This window comes from Salvia miltiorrhiza, chromosome 5, assembly GCF_028751815.1.
Source record: "Salvia miltiorrhiza cultivar Shanhuang (shh) chromosome 5, IMPLAD_Smil_shh, whole genome shotgun sequence".
Lineage (NCBI taxonomy): Eukaryota > Viridiplantae > Streptophyta > Magnoliopsida > Lamiales > Lamiaceae > Salvia > Salvia miltiorrhiza.
Window position 1 is genome coordinate 10314299 of NC_080391.1, and position 18115 is coordinate 10332413.

Consider the following 18115-nt stretch of genomic DNA (forward strand, 5'->3'; position numbering starts at 1 on the left):
TGTCCCAATAAAAGTGGCCACTTTTTTGGGGGCACGAAGATTAAGAAGGGGATTGTTATGTTTTAATTGAGTGTGACCCACCAAAATTAGTGAGTAATTTTTAGAAAGTGGCCTACAATTATTGACCAAATTAGTGAGTAATTTTGGCATTTTTAGAAAGTGGCCTACAATTGTTGACCAAATTAGTGAGTAATTGTTGACTTAATTAAAGTAAACTTTTGCCATTTTTAGAAAGTAGCCACTTTTAATGGGACACCCGAAAAAGAAATGTGGCCACTTTTATTGGGACGGAGGGAGTATATATATATATATATATATATATATATATATATATATATATATATATATATATATAGGGTGCAGTTATAGTGAAAACCACATTTATCGTGAGAACATAAGAACCATTAAAATCAATGCATCTACTATATAAATTAATGCATTCACTATTAAATTTAATGCATCAGAAAATAATAATTTTTTTGCTCCCTTCAGGATTCGAACCCAGGATCTGCATTCATCCACCAAGATGATGCATCCATCGTAGATCTTGATGATCGAATGGTTTAAAATGGTTCTCTGTTCTAATTTTATTTAGTGGTTCTTATTTGAACCTCTCCCTATATATATATATATATATATATATATAGGGGAAGGTTAAAATAAAAACGCTTCTTAAAATATAAATTAGGAACAATTTTCAGCCCTTAGATCATCAAGATCTATGGTTGATTCATCACCTTGTTGGATAAATTCATGGTCCTGAGTTCGAATCCCAAAGGTAGCAAAAAATTATTTTTCGCAATTCATGCCTTTTTACAGTTTATTCATGCGTGTTATACATAAAATTCATGCATATTTGCTGGTTCGTAATTCTTAAAATAAGGATGGTTTATTGAATAACCGCCCCCTATATATATATATATATATATAATGAAGCGCTCCAATGAGACCCTCTATTTTTAGTGAGACTTTAGACATAATTTCGTGTGTTTATTTCATCAATCCTATGACTGATATTATATCTAGAGGGAGGATTTTTTTTCCTCAAGATTCGAATCCCGAAGGAGCGAAATATTTTAAATTTCGTTATTCATCATAATATAATGCATTATTCATCGGTATATACTGTCATGTTCATCAGTTTATATGTCTTATTCATTACCAATTTTTTTAAATTTTGTTATTCATCAGTATATATTATCTTGTGGCCCTTGTTCATCAGTATATATGTCTTATTCATTGTACTCAGTGTCTCACGAAAAATAGGGGTTCTCACTGGAGCGCGCCTCTATATATAACGTTTAAAGACAAACATTAATTTTAATAAACCTTTTCATTATCATCTACCTTTCGCTTTCCATACAATTTATAGAGATAGGCGTTAGTACAAAAGAAAAAAAAACACATTATTAATTAAAAAATAAAATAAAAATACAATTATAATTAAATATATGAGAGAATATGATATATGATGGTTCAAAATTCATATGAAACTTTTTTTTATTGACAAAAAAATGGATAAGTAAGACCTTTTTTTTCCATAGACAAAGGAAATAATAGTGGAAAAGAAAAAGAAAAAACTCAAAATCAAATTTCGCTTATTCTTCTCAGATTACGTTGGCGATGCACTTGAAATTTTTTCAATTTTCAAGCGCAATCTCTTTCAATAACAATGATATTATTGTGAGTAATGGAACTATTTCAATGTGAATTACTATCCCCCTCAAAAAAATTTGAATTACTCTCGTTGTTCACAAAAAAGGGCTCACTTACCCTTTAATTTTTCTACGAAAAAAAGTTCTATTTGACTTTTTGAATTATCATATCCTACCTTCTCTCATATATTTAACTATAAATTATACTTTTATTTTATTTTTTTGATTAATAATGTATCTTTATTCTGTTTTTATATACTAACACTATCCCTACAAATTATTCTTTAATTCGACTTACAACAACTTTAATATCTTTATTAATACTCGTGTCCAACATGATACGAGACTCTTTTTCGTGGATAGAGAAAGTACTTTAATGATTATTTTTTTCATGAATTTGTTTTATTAGTATTAAAGAGTTAATATACTACTCTAAGCTCATTTCACATAGTAAAAGGAAAATTTACTCATCAAAATAAAAAAATAAAAAATAATAACATTATCTGACGTAAAATTTACTAATTTATCTTTAATGATTTTTTTATAGGAAAAGAAAAAAAATACTGTATAACCTAACCTCTAACTTCAATGCCTCTCTCTCTCGACGCCGCCCACCCCCGGCTTGTATGCCGCCACAACCCTTCCTCCCCTAAAAAAAATCATACCGCTGCTTCCTCCCCCAATTTCCCCAAGCGCCAATCCTTTTCTCCCCAAAATGTTGTCTCTGTTGCAGCGGCTTCCCCTGGTTCCCAGCGTCGCCCTCCTCCTCTCAATTTCCCCAGTGCTGCTCCCCATCAGTCGTTACCGCTGCTATGCCACCACCGCTGCTCTCTATCACTCGTTAATGCTGCCACTGTTATATCTTTATTCTCTATTTCACCCTTTCCTCTCTCCCTCACGATACACTCTCTCTGTCATTCACTGCCTTGCTGTCTTGATTTTCCTGCACCGTTGCAACCTCGACCTCTCTGTCACCTACCAATGATCATTACACACATTTACATTGTTACACTTTTGCGAAAAAGTGTTTAACAATGTATTTATGAAAATCGTATAACAGTATATTTTACATTGTTACATACTTTTCGCAAAAGTGTGTAATTGTAAAAAAAAAAATTAACAATGTAAAATATATCGTTACACATTTTTCGTGCATATTACCCGATTTTACAAAATCGTGTAAATCGAAAAAAAAATGTGTAATAGTATATTTTACACGGTTGCATACTACAAGGGTATTTTGATCATAAATATTACTAATAATATTTAATTGGTACACAAAAAAATTATTAAATGTTTTTTTATAAGATTTTTGACTTATTTATATATATGTGTGTGTGTGTGTTGTTTATTGGGATCCACCAATTAAAAAATATAAAAATAGTTACTAAAAATTGATTGGACATGAATTGGTGGACGGACCAAAAAAGAAAGTAGAACATGAATTGATGGACGGATGGAGTATATATTAAAAAAATGTTCAACTTTTTCAATGAGTATTTAAGATAGATTACTTTTTCATATTGGGAAAATTGCACCTAAATACACAAACTTTGCCAAAAATTCATATTTGACGCGAAGTTATGATTTTACATTTTAATACACCAACTTTTGTTGTTGTCAAAATTTGACACAGCTTAATTCTTAAAAATTCAAAAAACAACCCCTTTTTGTAAATAATTATACAAAGACTCACTTATGTTATAATTTCGGACATTTAAACCAAAACACGATATTTCCTTATGATGTTTTCTTTTAAACCATTTTAGGCGCGGATCAAAGATTAAAAGAAAACATCATAAGGAAATATCTTGTTTTGGTTTAAATGTCTCAAATAATAACATAAGTAGGTCTTTGTATAATTATTTACAAAAGAGGTTGTTTTTTGAATTTTTAAGAATTAAGTCGTGTCAAATTTGGACAACAACGAAAGTTGGTGTATTAAAACGTAAAATTCTAACTTCGCATCAAATATAAATTTTTTGGCAAAGTTTGTGTATTTTCACGCAATTATGGCTTTGATATTTGATATTATAACTCTTTTATCTTCATTGATCATAATCAATTCGATCAAAATAGATTTAAGCCCAGACTAAATCAGGAATTTGAGTCTTATTGCATTCAAGTCAAAAAGCTTGAAATTTTAGGAGGAGAAATATTAATAATTTTGATTACATCGGATTCAAATATGAATGGATATTATTAATGTCACGAGTGGAAAAATTACTCGAACCGAATTCCCAAAAAAAGATTCAAAAAGCGAAAAGCGATGTGGCGGATGAGCAATATGTGAGGTTCAAACCAGCCACGCAAAGAGCACATGCTGGACACACGAATTCGGACGCCAGAAGTAACTCCGTCTGCTGGATAACCGAAGATTGCACTATCCCGCCTAACGGCGTCAAAGATCCGGCAGTTTGGTGATGTACACCAGGGACTGAGAGTCCGACGTGGCGACTCCCCATTGGGTCCCACAGAGATTCCACGAGTACTGCAAATGTGGCTAACGTACGAAAGTGTGTCGGAATGGAGACAACACGTGACGCTCTCACGCCTCGAAAAGTAGCAGCCCTTGCGCCACTACCATTAATTCCCGGTTAATTGCTCATTAGCGCCGCCAGGTGTTTGCTTCTTCATGACTGCATAATCATGTACTTATTTGCTGATTTGATCATATCTACGCACTATTAATTTTGCTTAAAATCTTACTTTTTCATGATTACTGACCAAATTGACTAACACTTTGATTCTCCCAGCCCCTAAAAAACAGTGAGGTAGAATAGACTATCGAATGTCAAGATCACATGTGTACGTAGACACACGTATGTGTGACATGTATATTTTAAAGATTTTTTTTCCAACCCTAAATTACTTTGATCAAATTTTTACATAATCACATTATATATGTTGCCAAGTTTTTTCTTTAGCAACTTTTTTAGGATTACAACAGTTCCGAGTACATATGATTCGAGCATTAATGCTTTAAAGAAAAGACGAAATTAATTCTCTGTAATGACTAAATGACATACTATTTTTTTGAGGACTCGATACAATAGATTAGAAGAAGAAAAATCACGCAATGCATCAGATATCAAATAATGCAATTTTCCTTTTAATAAATCATAAGATAGATTTTATATAATAAATTTAACAATAATGCATTTTATTTTTGCTTCAAAAAAATCAAAAGATATTAGTAAAAAGTTTATGGACACACAGACTTTATCTTTTTGGTCCTGTCAAATGTTCAACGATATATATGACCATATTTATTTATTTAAAATTGTTTTTCTTCTTTAAATGTGAGGCATGTGATTTATCAATAGGGTAAGCATGTATTTTCCACAAATCAAATTTCATAAAAGTCAGACTGATTTTGATGTCTTGACACGTCTACAACATATAAGGTTCATTAAGTTGCAACATTACTATCAATTGTGCCAAAAATGGACATGAAAAATTATTAGCGTGAAATTTTTACAAAATCAATTTTCATGAAAGTATTACCAAATCTAATGAATTCAAGTGGATTCTCATAAATTTGGCATTGTGCTTCAAGATAACAAGATTATCTGCAGAATGTACAAGATTAGTCCAAATATAAAAAGTAAGAGATATTTGCACGGATAGGTCAGAATTGGTCTCTTCTAAATTAAAGTACGATAGGTCAGAATTGGTCTCTTCTAATTATTGGTTTAGGTTTCAATTTAAACTTTATTATAACTTGTATTATGATTGTTTCCATGTCTACAACAAATATATCATCAGCCATACTAGCAATGGATAACAAGAGTGTTTTCTATTAACAAAATGACACATTGATTGTAGTCAAATTGAGTCTAGCTAGCTAAGTGACAAATAATTTTTTGAAAGGCTAAGTGACAAGTATTATATCAATAATTAACGGATCGGTCTTCTCGGAGTGTGTCATATTGTCGGAGTCAAAAATATAATTATAGATTAGTCCGGTCATTATCCGAATTTGAGTCTAGCTCACGTAAATACTTCATCTGTTAAATTCATGACATAAACTATTAATATAAATTAAAAGAATAGAGAACAATGTTCCCCTAAAATTAAAGATAAAAATTACTCCATTACTTTTTGTATTGAGCTAAGTACTCACCACCCTTATTTATATATGTAAAATCGCGATCACAACTCCAAGCTAGGGAACTCATTAGTTAAGGCAAAAGTTATCATTCACGACCTAGTCATAATTTAATTGTGAATCACGCTTATATTATGTTGATTCACAATTAGATAATGACAAATTGTGAATGGTGATAAAAATAAATAAATAATGATAGTTCACGATCAAATCATGATTAGGTATTCATCATTTATATATCACAACTCACAACTAGGTCATGGGACATTTATTTTAGGGTAACAATTAAAATTGCCCTAAACCTTAAGTTGTCTATGAAAAATGCCCTTTCTTATAATTTTAAGCATTCTATGCCCTAAATGTTTGCAATGGTCCATTCTACCCTTTCAGCATGAAATTCCCAATAAATCCATCATAATGCAATTTCTTGGTTTTGATTGGAAATAGTTGAAAAATATTGAATCAGGCCCAACATGCTTCCGTACAACTTCAAAAATAATTCAAAACATTAATCAACAATATACCTTTTGTCGACGGGTCACCTTCTGGAGTTAAATCGCGTTTTACGGACTTCTTGCCTCCCCGGCCTTCGTCCAACCACACACTCGCAAGAGATGGTTGCAACCTTCTTCCTTCACTGTGTTCAGGCTTTCGCCTAATGGTCACCTTCAGGAATTAGTTTTCCTCCTTCACTGTGTGTCGACTCCAAATATTTTTGTTGAAAAATGAAGAGAAAATATTTTCTACTAAACCGGAATAGTTGGACAAAAACTAAGTGTTTATAGAGGAATTATATAAAATTAATTTATTTCATAAAAACTTCCCCCAAGGGAGGAGACAACTTGTTTAGCTACTCATAGTAGCTAAAACTTGTGTACATAAAAAAAAAAAAACTAAAACTAAAAATACTTTGAAAAATAAAAATTACAATGATAGATTCTGAAGAGAGAGTTTGTAGTGTGAGAAAGTTGTGTAAATTTTTCGATGATCTCTTCTCTTCAGCACTTGTGTTTATATAGAGGTTTGAGCCCCTCTATTATTGCTTGGTGGTTGGCCTCGGATTCCATCCTCGTGGCCAGCTTGCTTGAATATGACATCCACCTTCTTTTGTCGGCCTTGATTGCCGACACTTGTTAGTGGCATCACATGGTGCTGGACCCCGGCTTTTATCTTCTTGTGATAATGCTGGTAGGGGCCGGCTACTTTTTCTTCCACTCACTTTTTGTCCTGAAGCTTTTGGTGAGTGGTCCTCCTGTTCTTCCACCCACTTTTGTCGTTTCTTTTGTGGGTGCGATCCTTGCTGTGAATCACATGATTCACCAAGTTTTGTCGGCCACCTTACTTTTTTGGTGCCCGAGGTGTTCTTCCCTTTGGTGTCTGACGCTCGTCATGTTCATCAGACCGGAACCTTCTTCTGTCAGGTTTCGGGAGGAAACCTTTGCCGAATTCTGGCTCCTTCTGCGACGAACATTGGTCGCAGATTCTCTCGATCCAATGGCTCACATGAGCCATATTGCAGAATTTGCGACGAGTCTCTTTGCTCCCCGCGATCTTGTTTCCCCAAATAGTTTGCCTCTTATTCTCGAAAGAATTTTCAGCAAACTGAGTTGTTGTTCCTGTCATTGTATTTACCAGGAACGTTCCCAGATCTGAGCTTTGAAAGAACTTAAATCTGGACTTCATTTTGTCCATCTCTGTGAGACAGACCCATAGACCCCATGCTCGCCTCGTGGAGATTTGATCCTCCGTAAATGTTGAGACGATTGCGGCATTAAACTCAGGAACTTTGATCCGGTTCAAGGCTCCTGTATCTGGTCTCCGAAGCTTGATGAAATGGAAGGCTTCGTAGACTCCTTTGCCAACTGGCTCTGGAGCTGCACTGAAGAAGTACAATTCCAGAACGTCTCCCCTTTTGAGGGACTCGTTGTTCTCCCATGCGTCGAACACCGTTTTCTGGATCCATTTGGGTAGACCCTTGATTTCGGTGAATGCCGGAGAAGTGGTATAAACTGAAGCTAATGCCCCAAATTCATACCATTCTTTAACATCGTTTGGATTGGCTCCTGGCGTGAACCAAACCCTTGGATACTTTCCTGCAACATCAACCCGGCAATTTCCCGGATTAATGCCCCTTCTCGTAAGAAGTTTCTCCCACCTGTCTTGATAATTCTGCCAAGAAGGAGAAGAAATAATAAGATTAGTATCAACCTTAACTTGACCTGTCATGGGCCTAAGGCTGATCTCTCCCTCTTTTACCCCAGAGGTGGAGGGTTGACATGTTGATTCAGGGAGTGACCCCTTAACAACATCTTTTCCTCGAGCGTCCGGCTGTGAAGCCATTCTCTCAGGACTTGGGCTAGGGGTACTTGAATCCCCTGCTACAGGTAATCCGCCCTGTACGGAAAGCATTGCTTTTGCCCGATTTTCACGGACAGCGCGCAAGAGCGGCTTTTCGGTTGCTTCCTGAAGATTGAACATCTTCATGAAACAGACATCAATTTGGCTAGATACTTTGGCTTCGTCAGCCGCTTGTATCTTTCCCGCTTGTTTAGTGTGTAGTACACACTTCTGCCATTCTTGTTGTAGCAGCTCTAAGCTTTCAAAGAGCTGCCCCTGTATTGCCTCGATGGCCTCCGCTTCAGGGAGCTCCATCCCTTGTAAGGAAATCTGCAAGAACATTCTGATCAGATTTCAAAACGACAATATCATAATCATAATATTGGCATTCTGCTTGCCATCTAATTAATCTAGCCTTTTCAGGTTTAGATTCAAACTTTTTTGTTAAGAAAGCTTTAACGTTAGTGTTATCAACTTTCAAAACGAATTTTTTAGCCAGTAAGAAAAGCGGCCATTTTTTAAACGCCTTTCGCACTGCAAAGAATTCTTTCTCGTTGATGTGCCATCGCACAGCCTCGTCGTCGGAGAAAAGACCGCTACAGTATCTGCAAGGTTCTTCTCCATATGGGGTGATCTTTGTGAGCACTGCTGCCCACCAGAAATCACTTGCGTCGGTGTAGAGGACCAGATCATCCTCGTCTTGTGGTATTGAAAGTTTCGGGAGATTCTTGCAAATCTCTTTTAACTTCTTCATACCCTCTCTATGTTCCTCCTTCCATATGAATGGAACATCTTTCTTCAGTAGTGGACTGAAGATCTTTCTGAGTTCTGCAAGGTTTTTGATAAACATCCCTGCAAAGTTGACAACCCCGAGAAAACTTTGGAGCTGCTTCTTTTCCTTGAGATCTTCCGGAAATCCCTGGACTTTTTCCACAATATGATCTTGTAGAATTATCCCAGATTCATCGATCTCGATCCCCAGAAACTCCATTTTCTGAGTGGCTATGACTGCCTTCTTTTCAGACAGCACTAGTCCTTCTTGTTGACAAACATCCGCAAAGATCTCCAGATGCCTGACATGTTCATGCATGTTTTTTGATGCAATAAGAATGTCATCAATATAAACAAACATAAACGAAGAATAATCTTTGAAGAGATTATCCATCTTCCTTTGGAATATCTGAGGCGCGTTGGCTAACCCCATTGGCATGACATTCCAGACATAATGTCCTTGTGGAGTTGAGAAGGCTGTGTACTTCTTACTCCCTTCCTCCATGCGAATCTGGTAAAAACCTGACTTGCAATCGAACTTTGAGAATACCCTTGCACTTCTGATGCAGTTGATAAGGTGTTCTCTGCTTGGGATGAAATATCCGTCAAACTCAAGAATATCATTAATTCCTTTGTAATTAATGACCAGTCTTGGTTTTCCTCTCTTGATCTCCCCATGATTCCTCACCAGAAATCCCGGACTGCTGTAGGGTGATCTTCCATCTTCGATAAGTTTTAAATCAAGATGCTCCTTGATTATACTCATCATATCCTGTTGATCTTGAGGGTTCATCAGGATAGGCTTGTATCTTACGAACTCATGCTCCTTTCCAGTTTTGACTTTCAAGGTTGCTCTGAGCTGGTTCTTGTCCCACCATGCCAAAGGATCCTCGTGATAACACTTTTGGATTCTCCTTTTGACGTCGGCTATGGACACCTGTTCGTCTTCCTTGATATCTTTGTGTGATATCAGGGATACTTTGAGGATTTGAGTTTCTTCCTCAGAGAGATTTGGGAATCCCTCAGTTCTGCATTTGAGCAAAACTTCTCCGAATCTCCTTTGATCCTTCATATGAGGTCTCCGGAGTCTGCCATCATCACCACGCTTGCTGCGGAATTTGATTGGCATTGAACGATGAAAAGCTCCTTGGAGCCTTTGCACAATGATTTTGTGGTCACAATTGGTTGTGAACACCAGCCTCCTGGCCTCATTGTCTTGTATAAATCTCTTGAAGCTTTGCAGAAAATTATTTCCCAATAATATATCCGCTCCGGTATCATGGAAATAAATTGGTGGAGTCTTGACCTTGTACCAAGGTGTCTGTCCTGCTCCGCCGATCAATATTTCCGTTTGCCTTACTCCCTTCGATAGGAGCAAAATCTTTTTGGAGAAATCCCTTCCTGCAATTCGAGGTAGATCTTCTTCCACTTCTGCTGGAAAGACTCCTCGTTTTGCTGTACAGATTCCTGCTCCCGAATCCACATAAGCAGCAAAATATTCTGCTTTGAATTTCTCGTATAACATCCCAACAGAGATGTATATTGAGAATGGACTTGTCATTGGATCATCAACCTTTGACGCCCGATTGTGATCTCCATTCCTCCTGATTTCCATGACCATGGTTTATATTTGTCAAGGAAATCTCGTCCTAAGATCAGGACATCTGCTTCTTGTCCGGCTTGGCCTTCGGTTTGGATTTCAAAACCGCCAACCTCCAGAATTCCGATGTATCGGTTGTCTCCTGGATTTGCCAAATAATACAACGAGCTACAAGGAAATTTGTTCTCCTTGTTAGTTGTATCAAATCTTGTGGAAACCTGTCTCCATCCTTCGGGACATTTAAGCTTGACTTTCCTGTCCAGAACTGGGGTTTCCTGAATCGCCATTCTCTCATATGAATGAGAGAAACTCCTTGTAATAGGCCCTGAAGTTAGCCTATTTCCTTGGAATGATAGCCTTGGTGCTCCTAGTCTGAGACTTTGGGTATGGCTAAGCACCGTCTTGTCTCCAATATCGATGTCGATTTCTCCGATCTGAGGAATCTCCACTCGGTTTGGTTTGACTGCCTTGGCTACCTCCTTGAATATTTCTGGAATTTCAATGAACTCTTTTCCCAGAAATAATTCTGTGTGATGGGAATTTGATAAGGCATACGAGACTTGATAAGTCAGTGAGTATGGCCTATTCCCTTCTGTCAACAGCTCCTTCTTTTTGTAGTCCTGATAGAGGGTCAGGGCTCTGCTGAAGGATGAATCCTGTAGATTATAAGCGATCTGTGGATAGAACTCGGTTATAATCGTCTTGGCATAGAGATTGCCTGAAAAGGCTCCCAGAACTGATGCTCTAGTATCTCTGATCCTTTTGTCGCAAAGTGCGACATCAATTGGTTGGTCTGTCCCTGGGGAGAGGGATGATTTGATTACCAACTGAATTGCTCCAATATGAATCCATTTCATCGTACTTGCGACTTCTGGCTTCATTTTCTTAAGATCCTGCCTAATATCTTCAGCAGGAACTAGCTGGATTTCCACCTGATTACTTGTAATCTCCATTGGAAGCGCCATTTCTCGGTTAGTGACACCAAAATAGACATGATGCTTCCTCTTGGATGGAATCAAGCTATTAAAAACTCGATTTAATCTCCCATTGGAAAACCCTTGGTATGTATGTACCTCTCCAGTTTCCCTATTGAGTTTCTTCACGAGCTTTTTCACCACTTCTTCCTGTGGAATCAGAAAATGGCTAATGAATCCATTCTGATCCTCCTTCTGGATGTGGTGGACCTCGTGTTCCTCTTTAGTCTGACTCGTCTCCGGTTGATCCATTGGACATCTCCGAATCTTCAGAACTAAAGACTTCTTCTTGTTCATATATACTCTCGTCAGAGGATATATCTTCAAATTGATACACGGGTATCAATTTCTGGTAATAAAGAGCATCTTCGATATCCGGTGTGGATTCGAATTTCTTTATTTTGTTGTCTGGGCAATTGGTTGAAATATGCCCCTTTGCACCGCATGTCCAGCAGTTGCAATCCTTGAAACTTTCATTTGCTTTGGCCTGAGTGCGCCTGAAAGTTTTCCTCGTCGGGATTCTCTTTTGATTTGAGAATCGGTTTCTTGACGGTCCGCTCCTTTGGCCTGACTTGTAGGAGCGTGCCTTCTGTCTGGTCCACATAGTTCTTGGCTTCCAAGAACTCCTTCTAGACTTTCTTTCATAGGGTTGATACCTATGTTTCTTTCGGCTCCTCCTTTGATACAGCAACTCAGCACCGATCTCTGTTGGAAGATCAATATTGTCGCACATCAATGGAGATTTCTTGTTGAGCCTCCTCAATTTTTTGAGGTTTCTTAGGTCCGCCGCCTTCTGGCACCATTCGGACAGCTTCTTGTGAACATAAGACATCCTTCTTGAGGCACTGTCAAGAGGATATTCTCCCGGTGAAACATATTCGTTGATGAGCATCTCCCTCCATGGACTTGGAAACTTTGTGAAAAAGAGGTCCTTGGCGGTTTGAGCATCAACTACCCCCATATGAACATATAGGGTATAAAGGCGTAGAAATTCATCAAGAGCTTTTGGCTCTAGCACCATTAATCTTAGATTGTAAAGTGCCTGATGATATTTCTTGCGCTTCTCCTCTGCGGATCCTTCGAAAAAACCCATTCCCAAGAAATGGATCTTGATCTGTTTAGTAGCCTCCTTAATGATGTCATAAGGTTTTGTGCTAGTAAACAGTTCCTCCCTTGCTGAGATGTCAATTTTATCCCAGTATTGTTTTGCCATTCCTGCCAGACTTGCTTCGAAGATTTTGGCAAACTCCTTTTTATCGTACTCTATGGTGGTGACTACGATATTCAATGCTGAAGCCCATTCATCGATAAGATCCTCCCAATCTTTGAAACTGGCTTCGTCGAGGTTGAGAATCAATCCATAGGGATGGATTGGTTCAAGTGTGGCCTTCCCTACAGGAGTATCCCGCATCTGTGGCCTGCGTCTTCTAGTTCGCTGGTAATGGCTGGCATCATCTGAAGCCCCGCCCTTTTTTGACGAACTTTCTTCTTGGTGCTCGGTTTTGGGCACCTCGTCTCCTTGGTTCATCTTTAGATCAACCATGTTGAGGTTAGCAAAAGATTCTGCTAACTCCTGTAGATCATCTAATCCGATTCTGTCAAGGCTATTCATAATATTTGCCTTTCATGATTCGGATTATGTCCTTTGGCTGCAACTCCTTGGGTGCTGCATCAAATAGAGATGGATTCGTCGGGTCGTTGGACCATTGCTTCCGAATTTTCCCGGAACATGGTTTTCGCCTTTCGATCTCCTCCATTTTTCTCTGGATATCACGCAAGAGGGTTAATATTTCCTCTTGTTGGAGTGATATTCTGCTTAGCTCCATCGGTAGATCGTACAGCTTGACGCCATAATATTCCACCGTCTTTTGGATCTCCCGCAAGTTGACGTTGTCGGAAGAGCTTGGCTCGATCTTTTGGTAGCCTGGAAAAGCTACACCCGCCTTGTCTTTGGGTTCCATCAATTGTGGGACTGATGGGCCTCGTCTCTGGTTCGTTCAATCGCCGTTCTGGTAGCGGCGAGTCCCATGAGGTTCTCATGGTAGAATTGGATACTCGTGATGATATCACGAATAATCTCGACATCTTCTCCTCGTCGTACGTTGGTAACGAGGGCTCGATTGTTCCAATTGAGTCCGTCTAGTAGACGGGTAATTTCGCTCTCCAAATGTTGGAGAGTGTTCCTGTATGGTACACATCTCGGACACTCGTCCGGATCCATAAATTTTCAATGGAGTCTCCTCCCACATGGGTTAATAATAAAATAAATTAAAATTACATAATTCCTCTATAAAAACCCGCTCTGATACCATTTTGAGAAGCGCGGGATCACTTTAAACAATTTCCAATTTTAATCATTCTTTAATCATTTTTGCTTAACAGTACGTGGCGTTGTCTCACAGTCCAGACCCAGTTTACCGAAGTAACCTATCGGGCACGAGGAAAGTTTCCAGCCGATATACTCGTCAAGCTTAATTAGGCAAAAGATGGGAGATAAAGAGAATTCAAATGGAAATAGCTTAGGGGTATGGATGTCAATTAGGGTATGAAATGCTTTGATTTATAAGGAAGGGTATTTTTCATCTACAACTTAAGAATTGGGGCATTTTTGCATGTTAACCTTTATTTTAGTGATAGGATGGGTAAATAAAAATAATCCAAGCTAATCTACCATTACTTTGATGGATTTGATTAATTTTGATGAACTTATATTCATCTTATCTTTTATATACTTAATTTTATGTTTTATCGATCTATAAAGTTGATTCACAATCAAACAATACTAAGTCGTAAATTTGTAGTAAAAGTAAAATAATAAAAATAATTATTTTTTTATCCTTTTTATATTAATGACAAATTTCAATTTTTACTATCTTAAAATAGCTTATTTTATTAATTCGCCCTTGGTATGAACCAATAATTGTAGGAAAGTAATCAAAGAGAATCTGAAACCAGAATGACAAGAAATCACAAATTGAACTGTAAATTTAACGGCCTTCCTGTATAATTTGATCCTCCTCCTTCCCCGATTCTTATTCTTCAACGATTTGGACAGGCTGCTCACTCGATTTTGCGTGTAATAAGAAAGCGATGTACGCTATTGGCTCACCGTTTTTTCCATATCCAATCAATTGCAAATAAAAATCAATGTGGAAATTGTAGATGCCATAATAAAAAATTAAAGAAAAATAAAAATCCAAGGCCCAAAATAACCCCGACGCTTTATATATGTCACGACACTCGACTACAGCAGAGAGAGAATAATTATCACAAACCAACAAAACCTTAAAACCCATTCTTACGTCTGACAGACCCATTAATGGTGACCGATTCGGGCAGCAAAGCCGCCGCCTCGAACGGCGAGGAGGCGGAGAGATGTTCGGTGGAGGAGGTGGCGCTGGTGGTGCCGGAGACGGACGACCCGAGCCTCCCCGTGATGACATTCCGTGCATGGGTGCTGGGGGTGTCCTCGTGCGTGCTCCTCATGTTCCTCAACACTTTCTTCATCTACAGAACTCAGCCGCTCTCCATCTCCGCCATCCTCATGCAGATTGCGGTGCTGCCCGTCGGGAAGTTCATGGCGGCCACGCTCCCTCGGAAGGAGTACACGGTGTTTGGGCGCTGGCGCTTCAGCCTCAACCCGGGCCCCTTCAACATTAAGGAGCACGTGATTATCACGGTCATGGCCAATTGTGGGGTCTCCACCGGCGGCGGCGACGCCTACTCCATTGGCGCTATTACTGTCATGAAGGGTTACTACAAGCAGAGCTTGAATTTCCTCTGCGCTCTTTTGATTGTCTTGACCACTCAGGTCAGATATCTTCAATTTCCGATTTTCGCCTCAAATTTTGTTTCTGATTATGTGGGATTCTGCTCCTGCTGTGTGTGTTTTACCCTTTCTGGGAATGCAAGTGTGGTTGTGTGTGAGTAAATACACAGGAGGATGTATAGTGAAATCATGCAATTTTCTACGAATTTACAAAGAATTTTTAGGTTTATCCTAAACTTTTGATTTCCGAGGAATTTACTGAAGAAATAAAAACAAGTTATGACATTCTAGTTGACATTGAACAGCATGGTGAAATCTTGAAACCAAATTGCCATATTAATTAATGGTGTGTGTTTTGTTTGATTTGATGGGACTAATCGCAGATGGTGGGATATGGATGGGCTGGGATGTTGAGAAAATACTTGGTTGATCCAGTTGAGATGTGGTGGCCTTCCAACGTCGCCCAAGTTTCCTTGTTTAGGTAAAATAAATAAAGTTGTGTCTTTAATTTCTATTTTCAAGAGTATTGCTGTAGAATACAGAATCACTACCTATATGTAACTAGTTCGCCTTGAGATACCTCTCTAGTTTGGAAGGCTGACTATTCTTCATTCTTCATCGTCCCATTTCTTGTTTTAGCATCTAGTTTTCATAAAAAGAGCATCCATAAAGTAGAAATTTTGTTCGAGTTCACTGAATTTGGATTGCAGACAGACTGAATAATGATTGAGGGCAGAATTATGATGCCAAGATATAAGCGGAGAATAAATCAGTGGCATGAAAAGAAACTTTTTTTCTCTACTTGTTGGCTGTAAGTTGAAATTCCCATGCTCTAAGATTCTGAAAAGAACATGTAGAATAAAGATGGCCTCCGCACTATAATCCATAAAAAGAGCTGAATAATTGGAGCAAATCTTCCTTTTCTCCATGTTGTGCGTCTCCTAAGCACGATTCTCGTGTGGCGTTTGTAACAGGGCACTTCATGAGAGAGAGCCCAAGTCAATGGGGATGACGAGGATGCGATTTTTCCTCATCTGCATGGCAGCAAGTTTCATCTACTACTTATTCCCAGGATACCTGTTTCAGATTCTGACATTCTTCTCTTGGGTGTGTTGGGTGTGGCCTCACAGCATTACGGCTCAGCAGATTGGCTCCGGTTACCATGGACTCGGTGTGGGTGCATTCACCCTCGACTGGGCTGGAATTTCCGCCTACCATGGCAGCCCGTTGGTGACACCGTTTTCCTCTATTCTGAATGTCATGGTTGGGTTCATCATGTTCATATACATCATTGTCCCTGTGTGTTACTGGAAGTTCAATACCTTTGATGCCCGCAAATTCCCTATATTTTCTAACCAGCTGTTTACTTCGAGCGGCCATAAATATGATACTACTAAGATCTTGACTCCACAATTCGATCTTAATGTGTCTGCCTATGACAAGTATAGCAAGCTCTACCTTAGCCCTCTGTTTGCCCTCTCGATTGGATCAGGATTCGCGAGATTCACAGCCACGCTCACCCATGTGGCGCTGTTTCATGGCAGGTTTGGCAGCAGCAGCAGCTCGTTTGATGCACTAATTAATGTCGTTTGTGATCGTTCCATAACTCGGGGTGTTTGTGTTGGGCAGTGATATCTGGAAGCAAAGTAGAGCTGCAGTGAAGAACGCAAAAGCAGACATTCATACGAAGCTGATGAGAAGTTACAAGCAAGTGCCTCAATGGTGGTTCCTGGTTCTACTAGTGGGCAGCATCGTGTTATCCCTACTGATGTCGTTTGTTTGGAAAGACGACGTGCAGCTACCTTGGTGGGGGATGCTCTTCGCCTTCGCATTGGCTTGGATCGTCACACTCCCTATCGGAGTTATTCAAGCCACTACGAACCAGGTAATGCAAGCAGCTGCCTTGTGAAATGCATCCTGCGATTATCCCTCAACTAACTCTGTTTTTGTCAAATGAATGCAGCAACCTGGATATGACATAATTGCGCAGTTCATCATTGGATACATCCTTCCAGGAAAACCCATTGCAAATCTGCTCTTCAAGATATACGGACGAATCAGCACGATCCACGCTCTCTCATTCCTGGCGGATCTCAAACTTGGCCACTACATGAAGATCCCACCTCGGAGCATGTTCTTGGCTCAGCTGGTTGGAACACTAGTTTCCGGGACAGTGAACCTGGGAGTCGCATGGTGGATGTTGGAAAACATCGAGAACATCTGCGACATAGAGTCATTGCATCCGGAGAGCCCCTGGACGTGCCCCAAGTTCCGTGTGACCTTTGATGCATCGGTGATTTGGGGTCTGATCGGGCCGGAGAGGCTGTTCGGAGCAGGAGGATTGTATCGGAACCTGGTGTGGTTGTTCCTGGTTGGAGCGGTGTTGCCGGTTCCGGTGTGGATGTTGAGCAAAATGTTCCCAAACAACAAGTGGATACCCCTTATCAACATACCAGTCATCTCCTATGGTTTTGCCGGAATGCCTCCGGCCACGCCCACCAACATTGCTAGCTGGATTGTTACGGGCACCATATTCAATTACTTCGTCTTCAAATATAGAAGAACGTGGTGGCAACGATACAACTACGTTTTATCGGCTGCACTGGATGCTGGGACGGCTTTCATGGGAGTCCTCTTGTTTTTCGCTCTGCAGAATGAGGGGAAGAATGTCAAGTGGTGGGGGTCGGAGCCCGACCACTGCCCGCTCGCCACCTGCCCGACTGCCCCGGGGATTGTCGTCCCAGGTTGCCCTGTTTTCCGCTGAACTTTTGCTGCAATTTTCACTAGTGTATATTTATTGTGTTGGGTAACTTGGGTTGCTGTAAATCACATAATATCCTCTCAATTCCTCTTACATCCATTCATCTGCAAATTGCTTCTGCCTTTTTTGTAATCACT

At 39.2% G+C, this 18115-nt stretch overlaps 1 protein-coding gene across 1 annotated transcript; it reads left to right on the forward strand.

Annotated features, from left to right (window-relative positions):
• Nucleotides 1-14565: 14565 nt before the first annotated feature.
• On the forward strand, nucleotides 14566-18089 carry LOC130985923 (oligopeptide transporter 3). Its single transcript, XM_057909102.1, has 5 exons — nucleotides 14566-15259; nucleotides 15601-15698; nucleotides 16192-16761; nucleotides 16847-17102; nucleotides 17181-18089. Exons 1-5 carry the CDS (start codon nucleotides 14768-14770, stop codon nucleotides 17979-17981), a joined length of 2217 nt encoding a protein of 738 aa, XP_057765085.1. The 5' UTR covers nucleotides 14566-14767; the 3' UTR covers nucleotides 17982-18089.
• The last annotated feature ends 26 nt before the right edge of the window (nucleotides 18090-18115 follow it).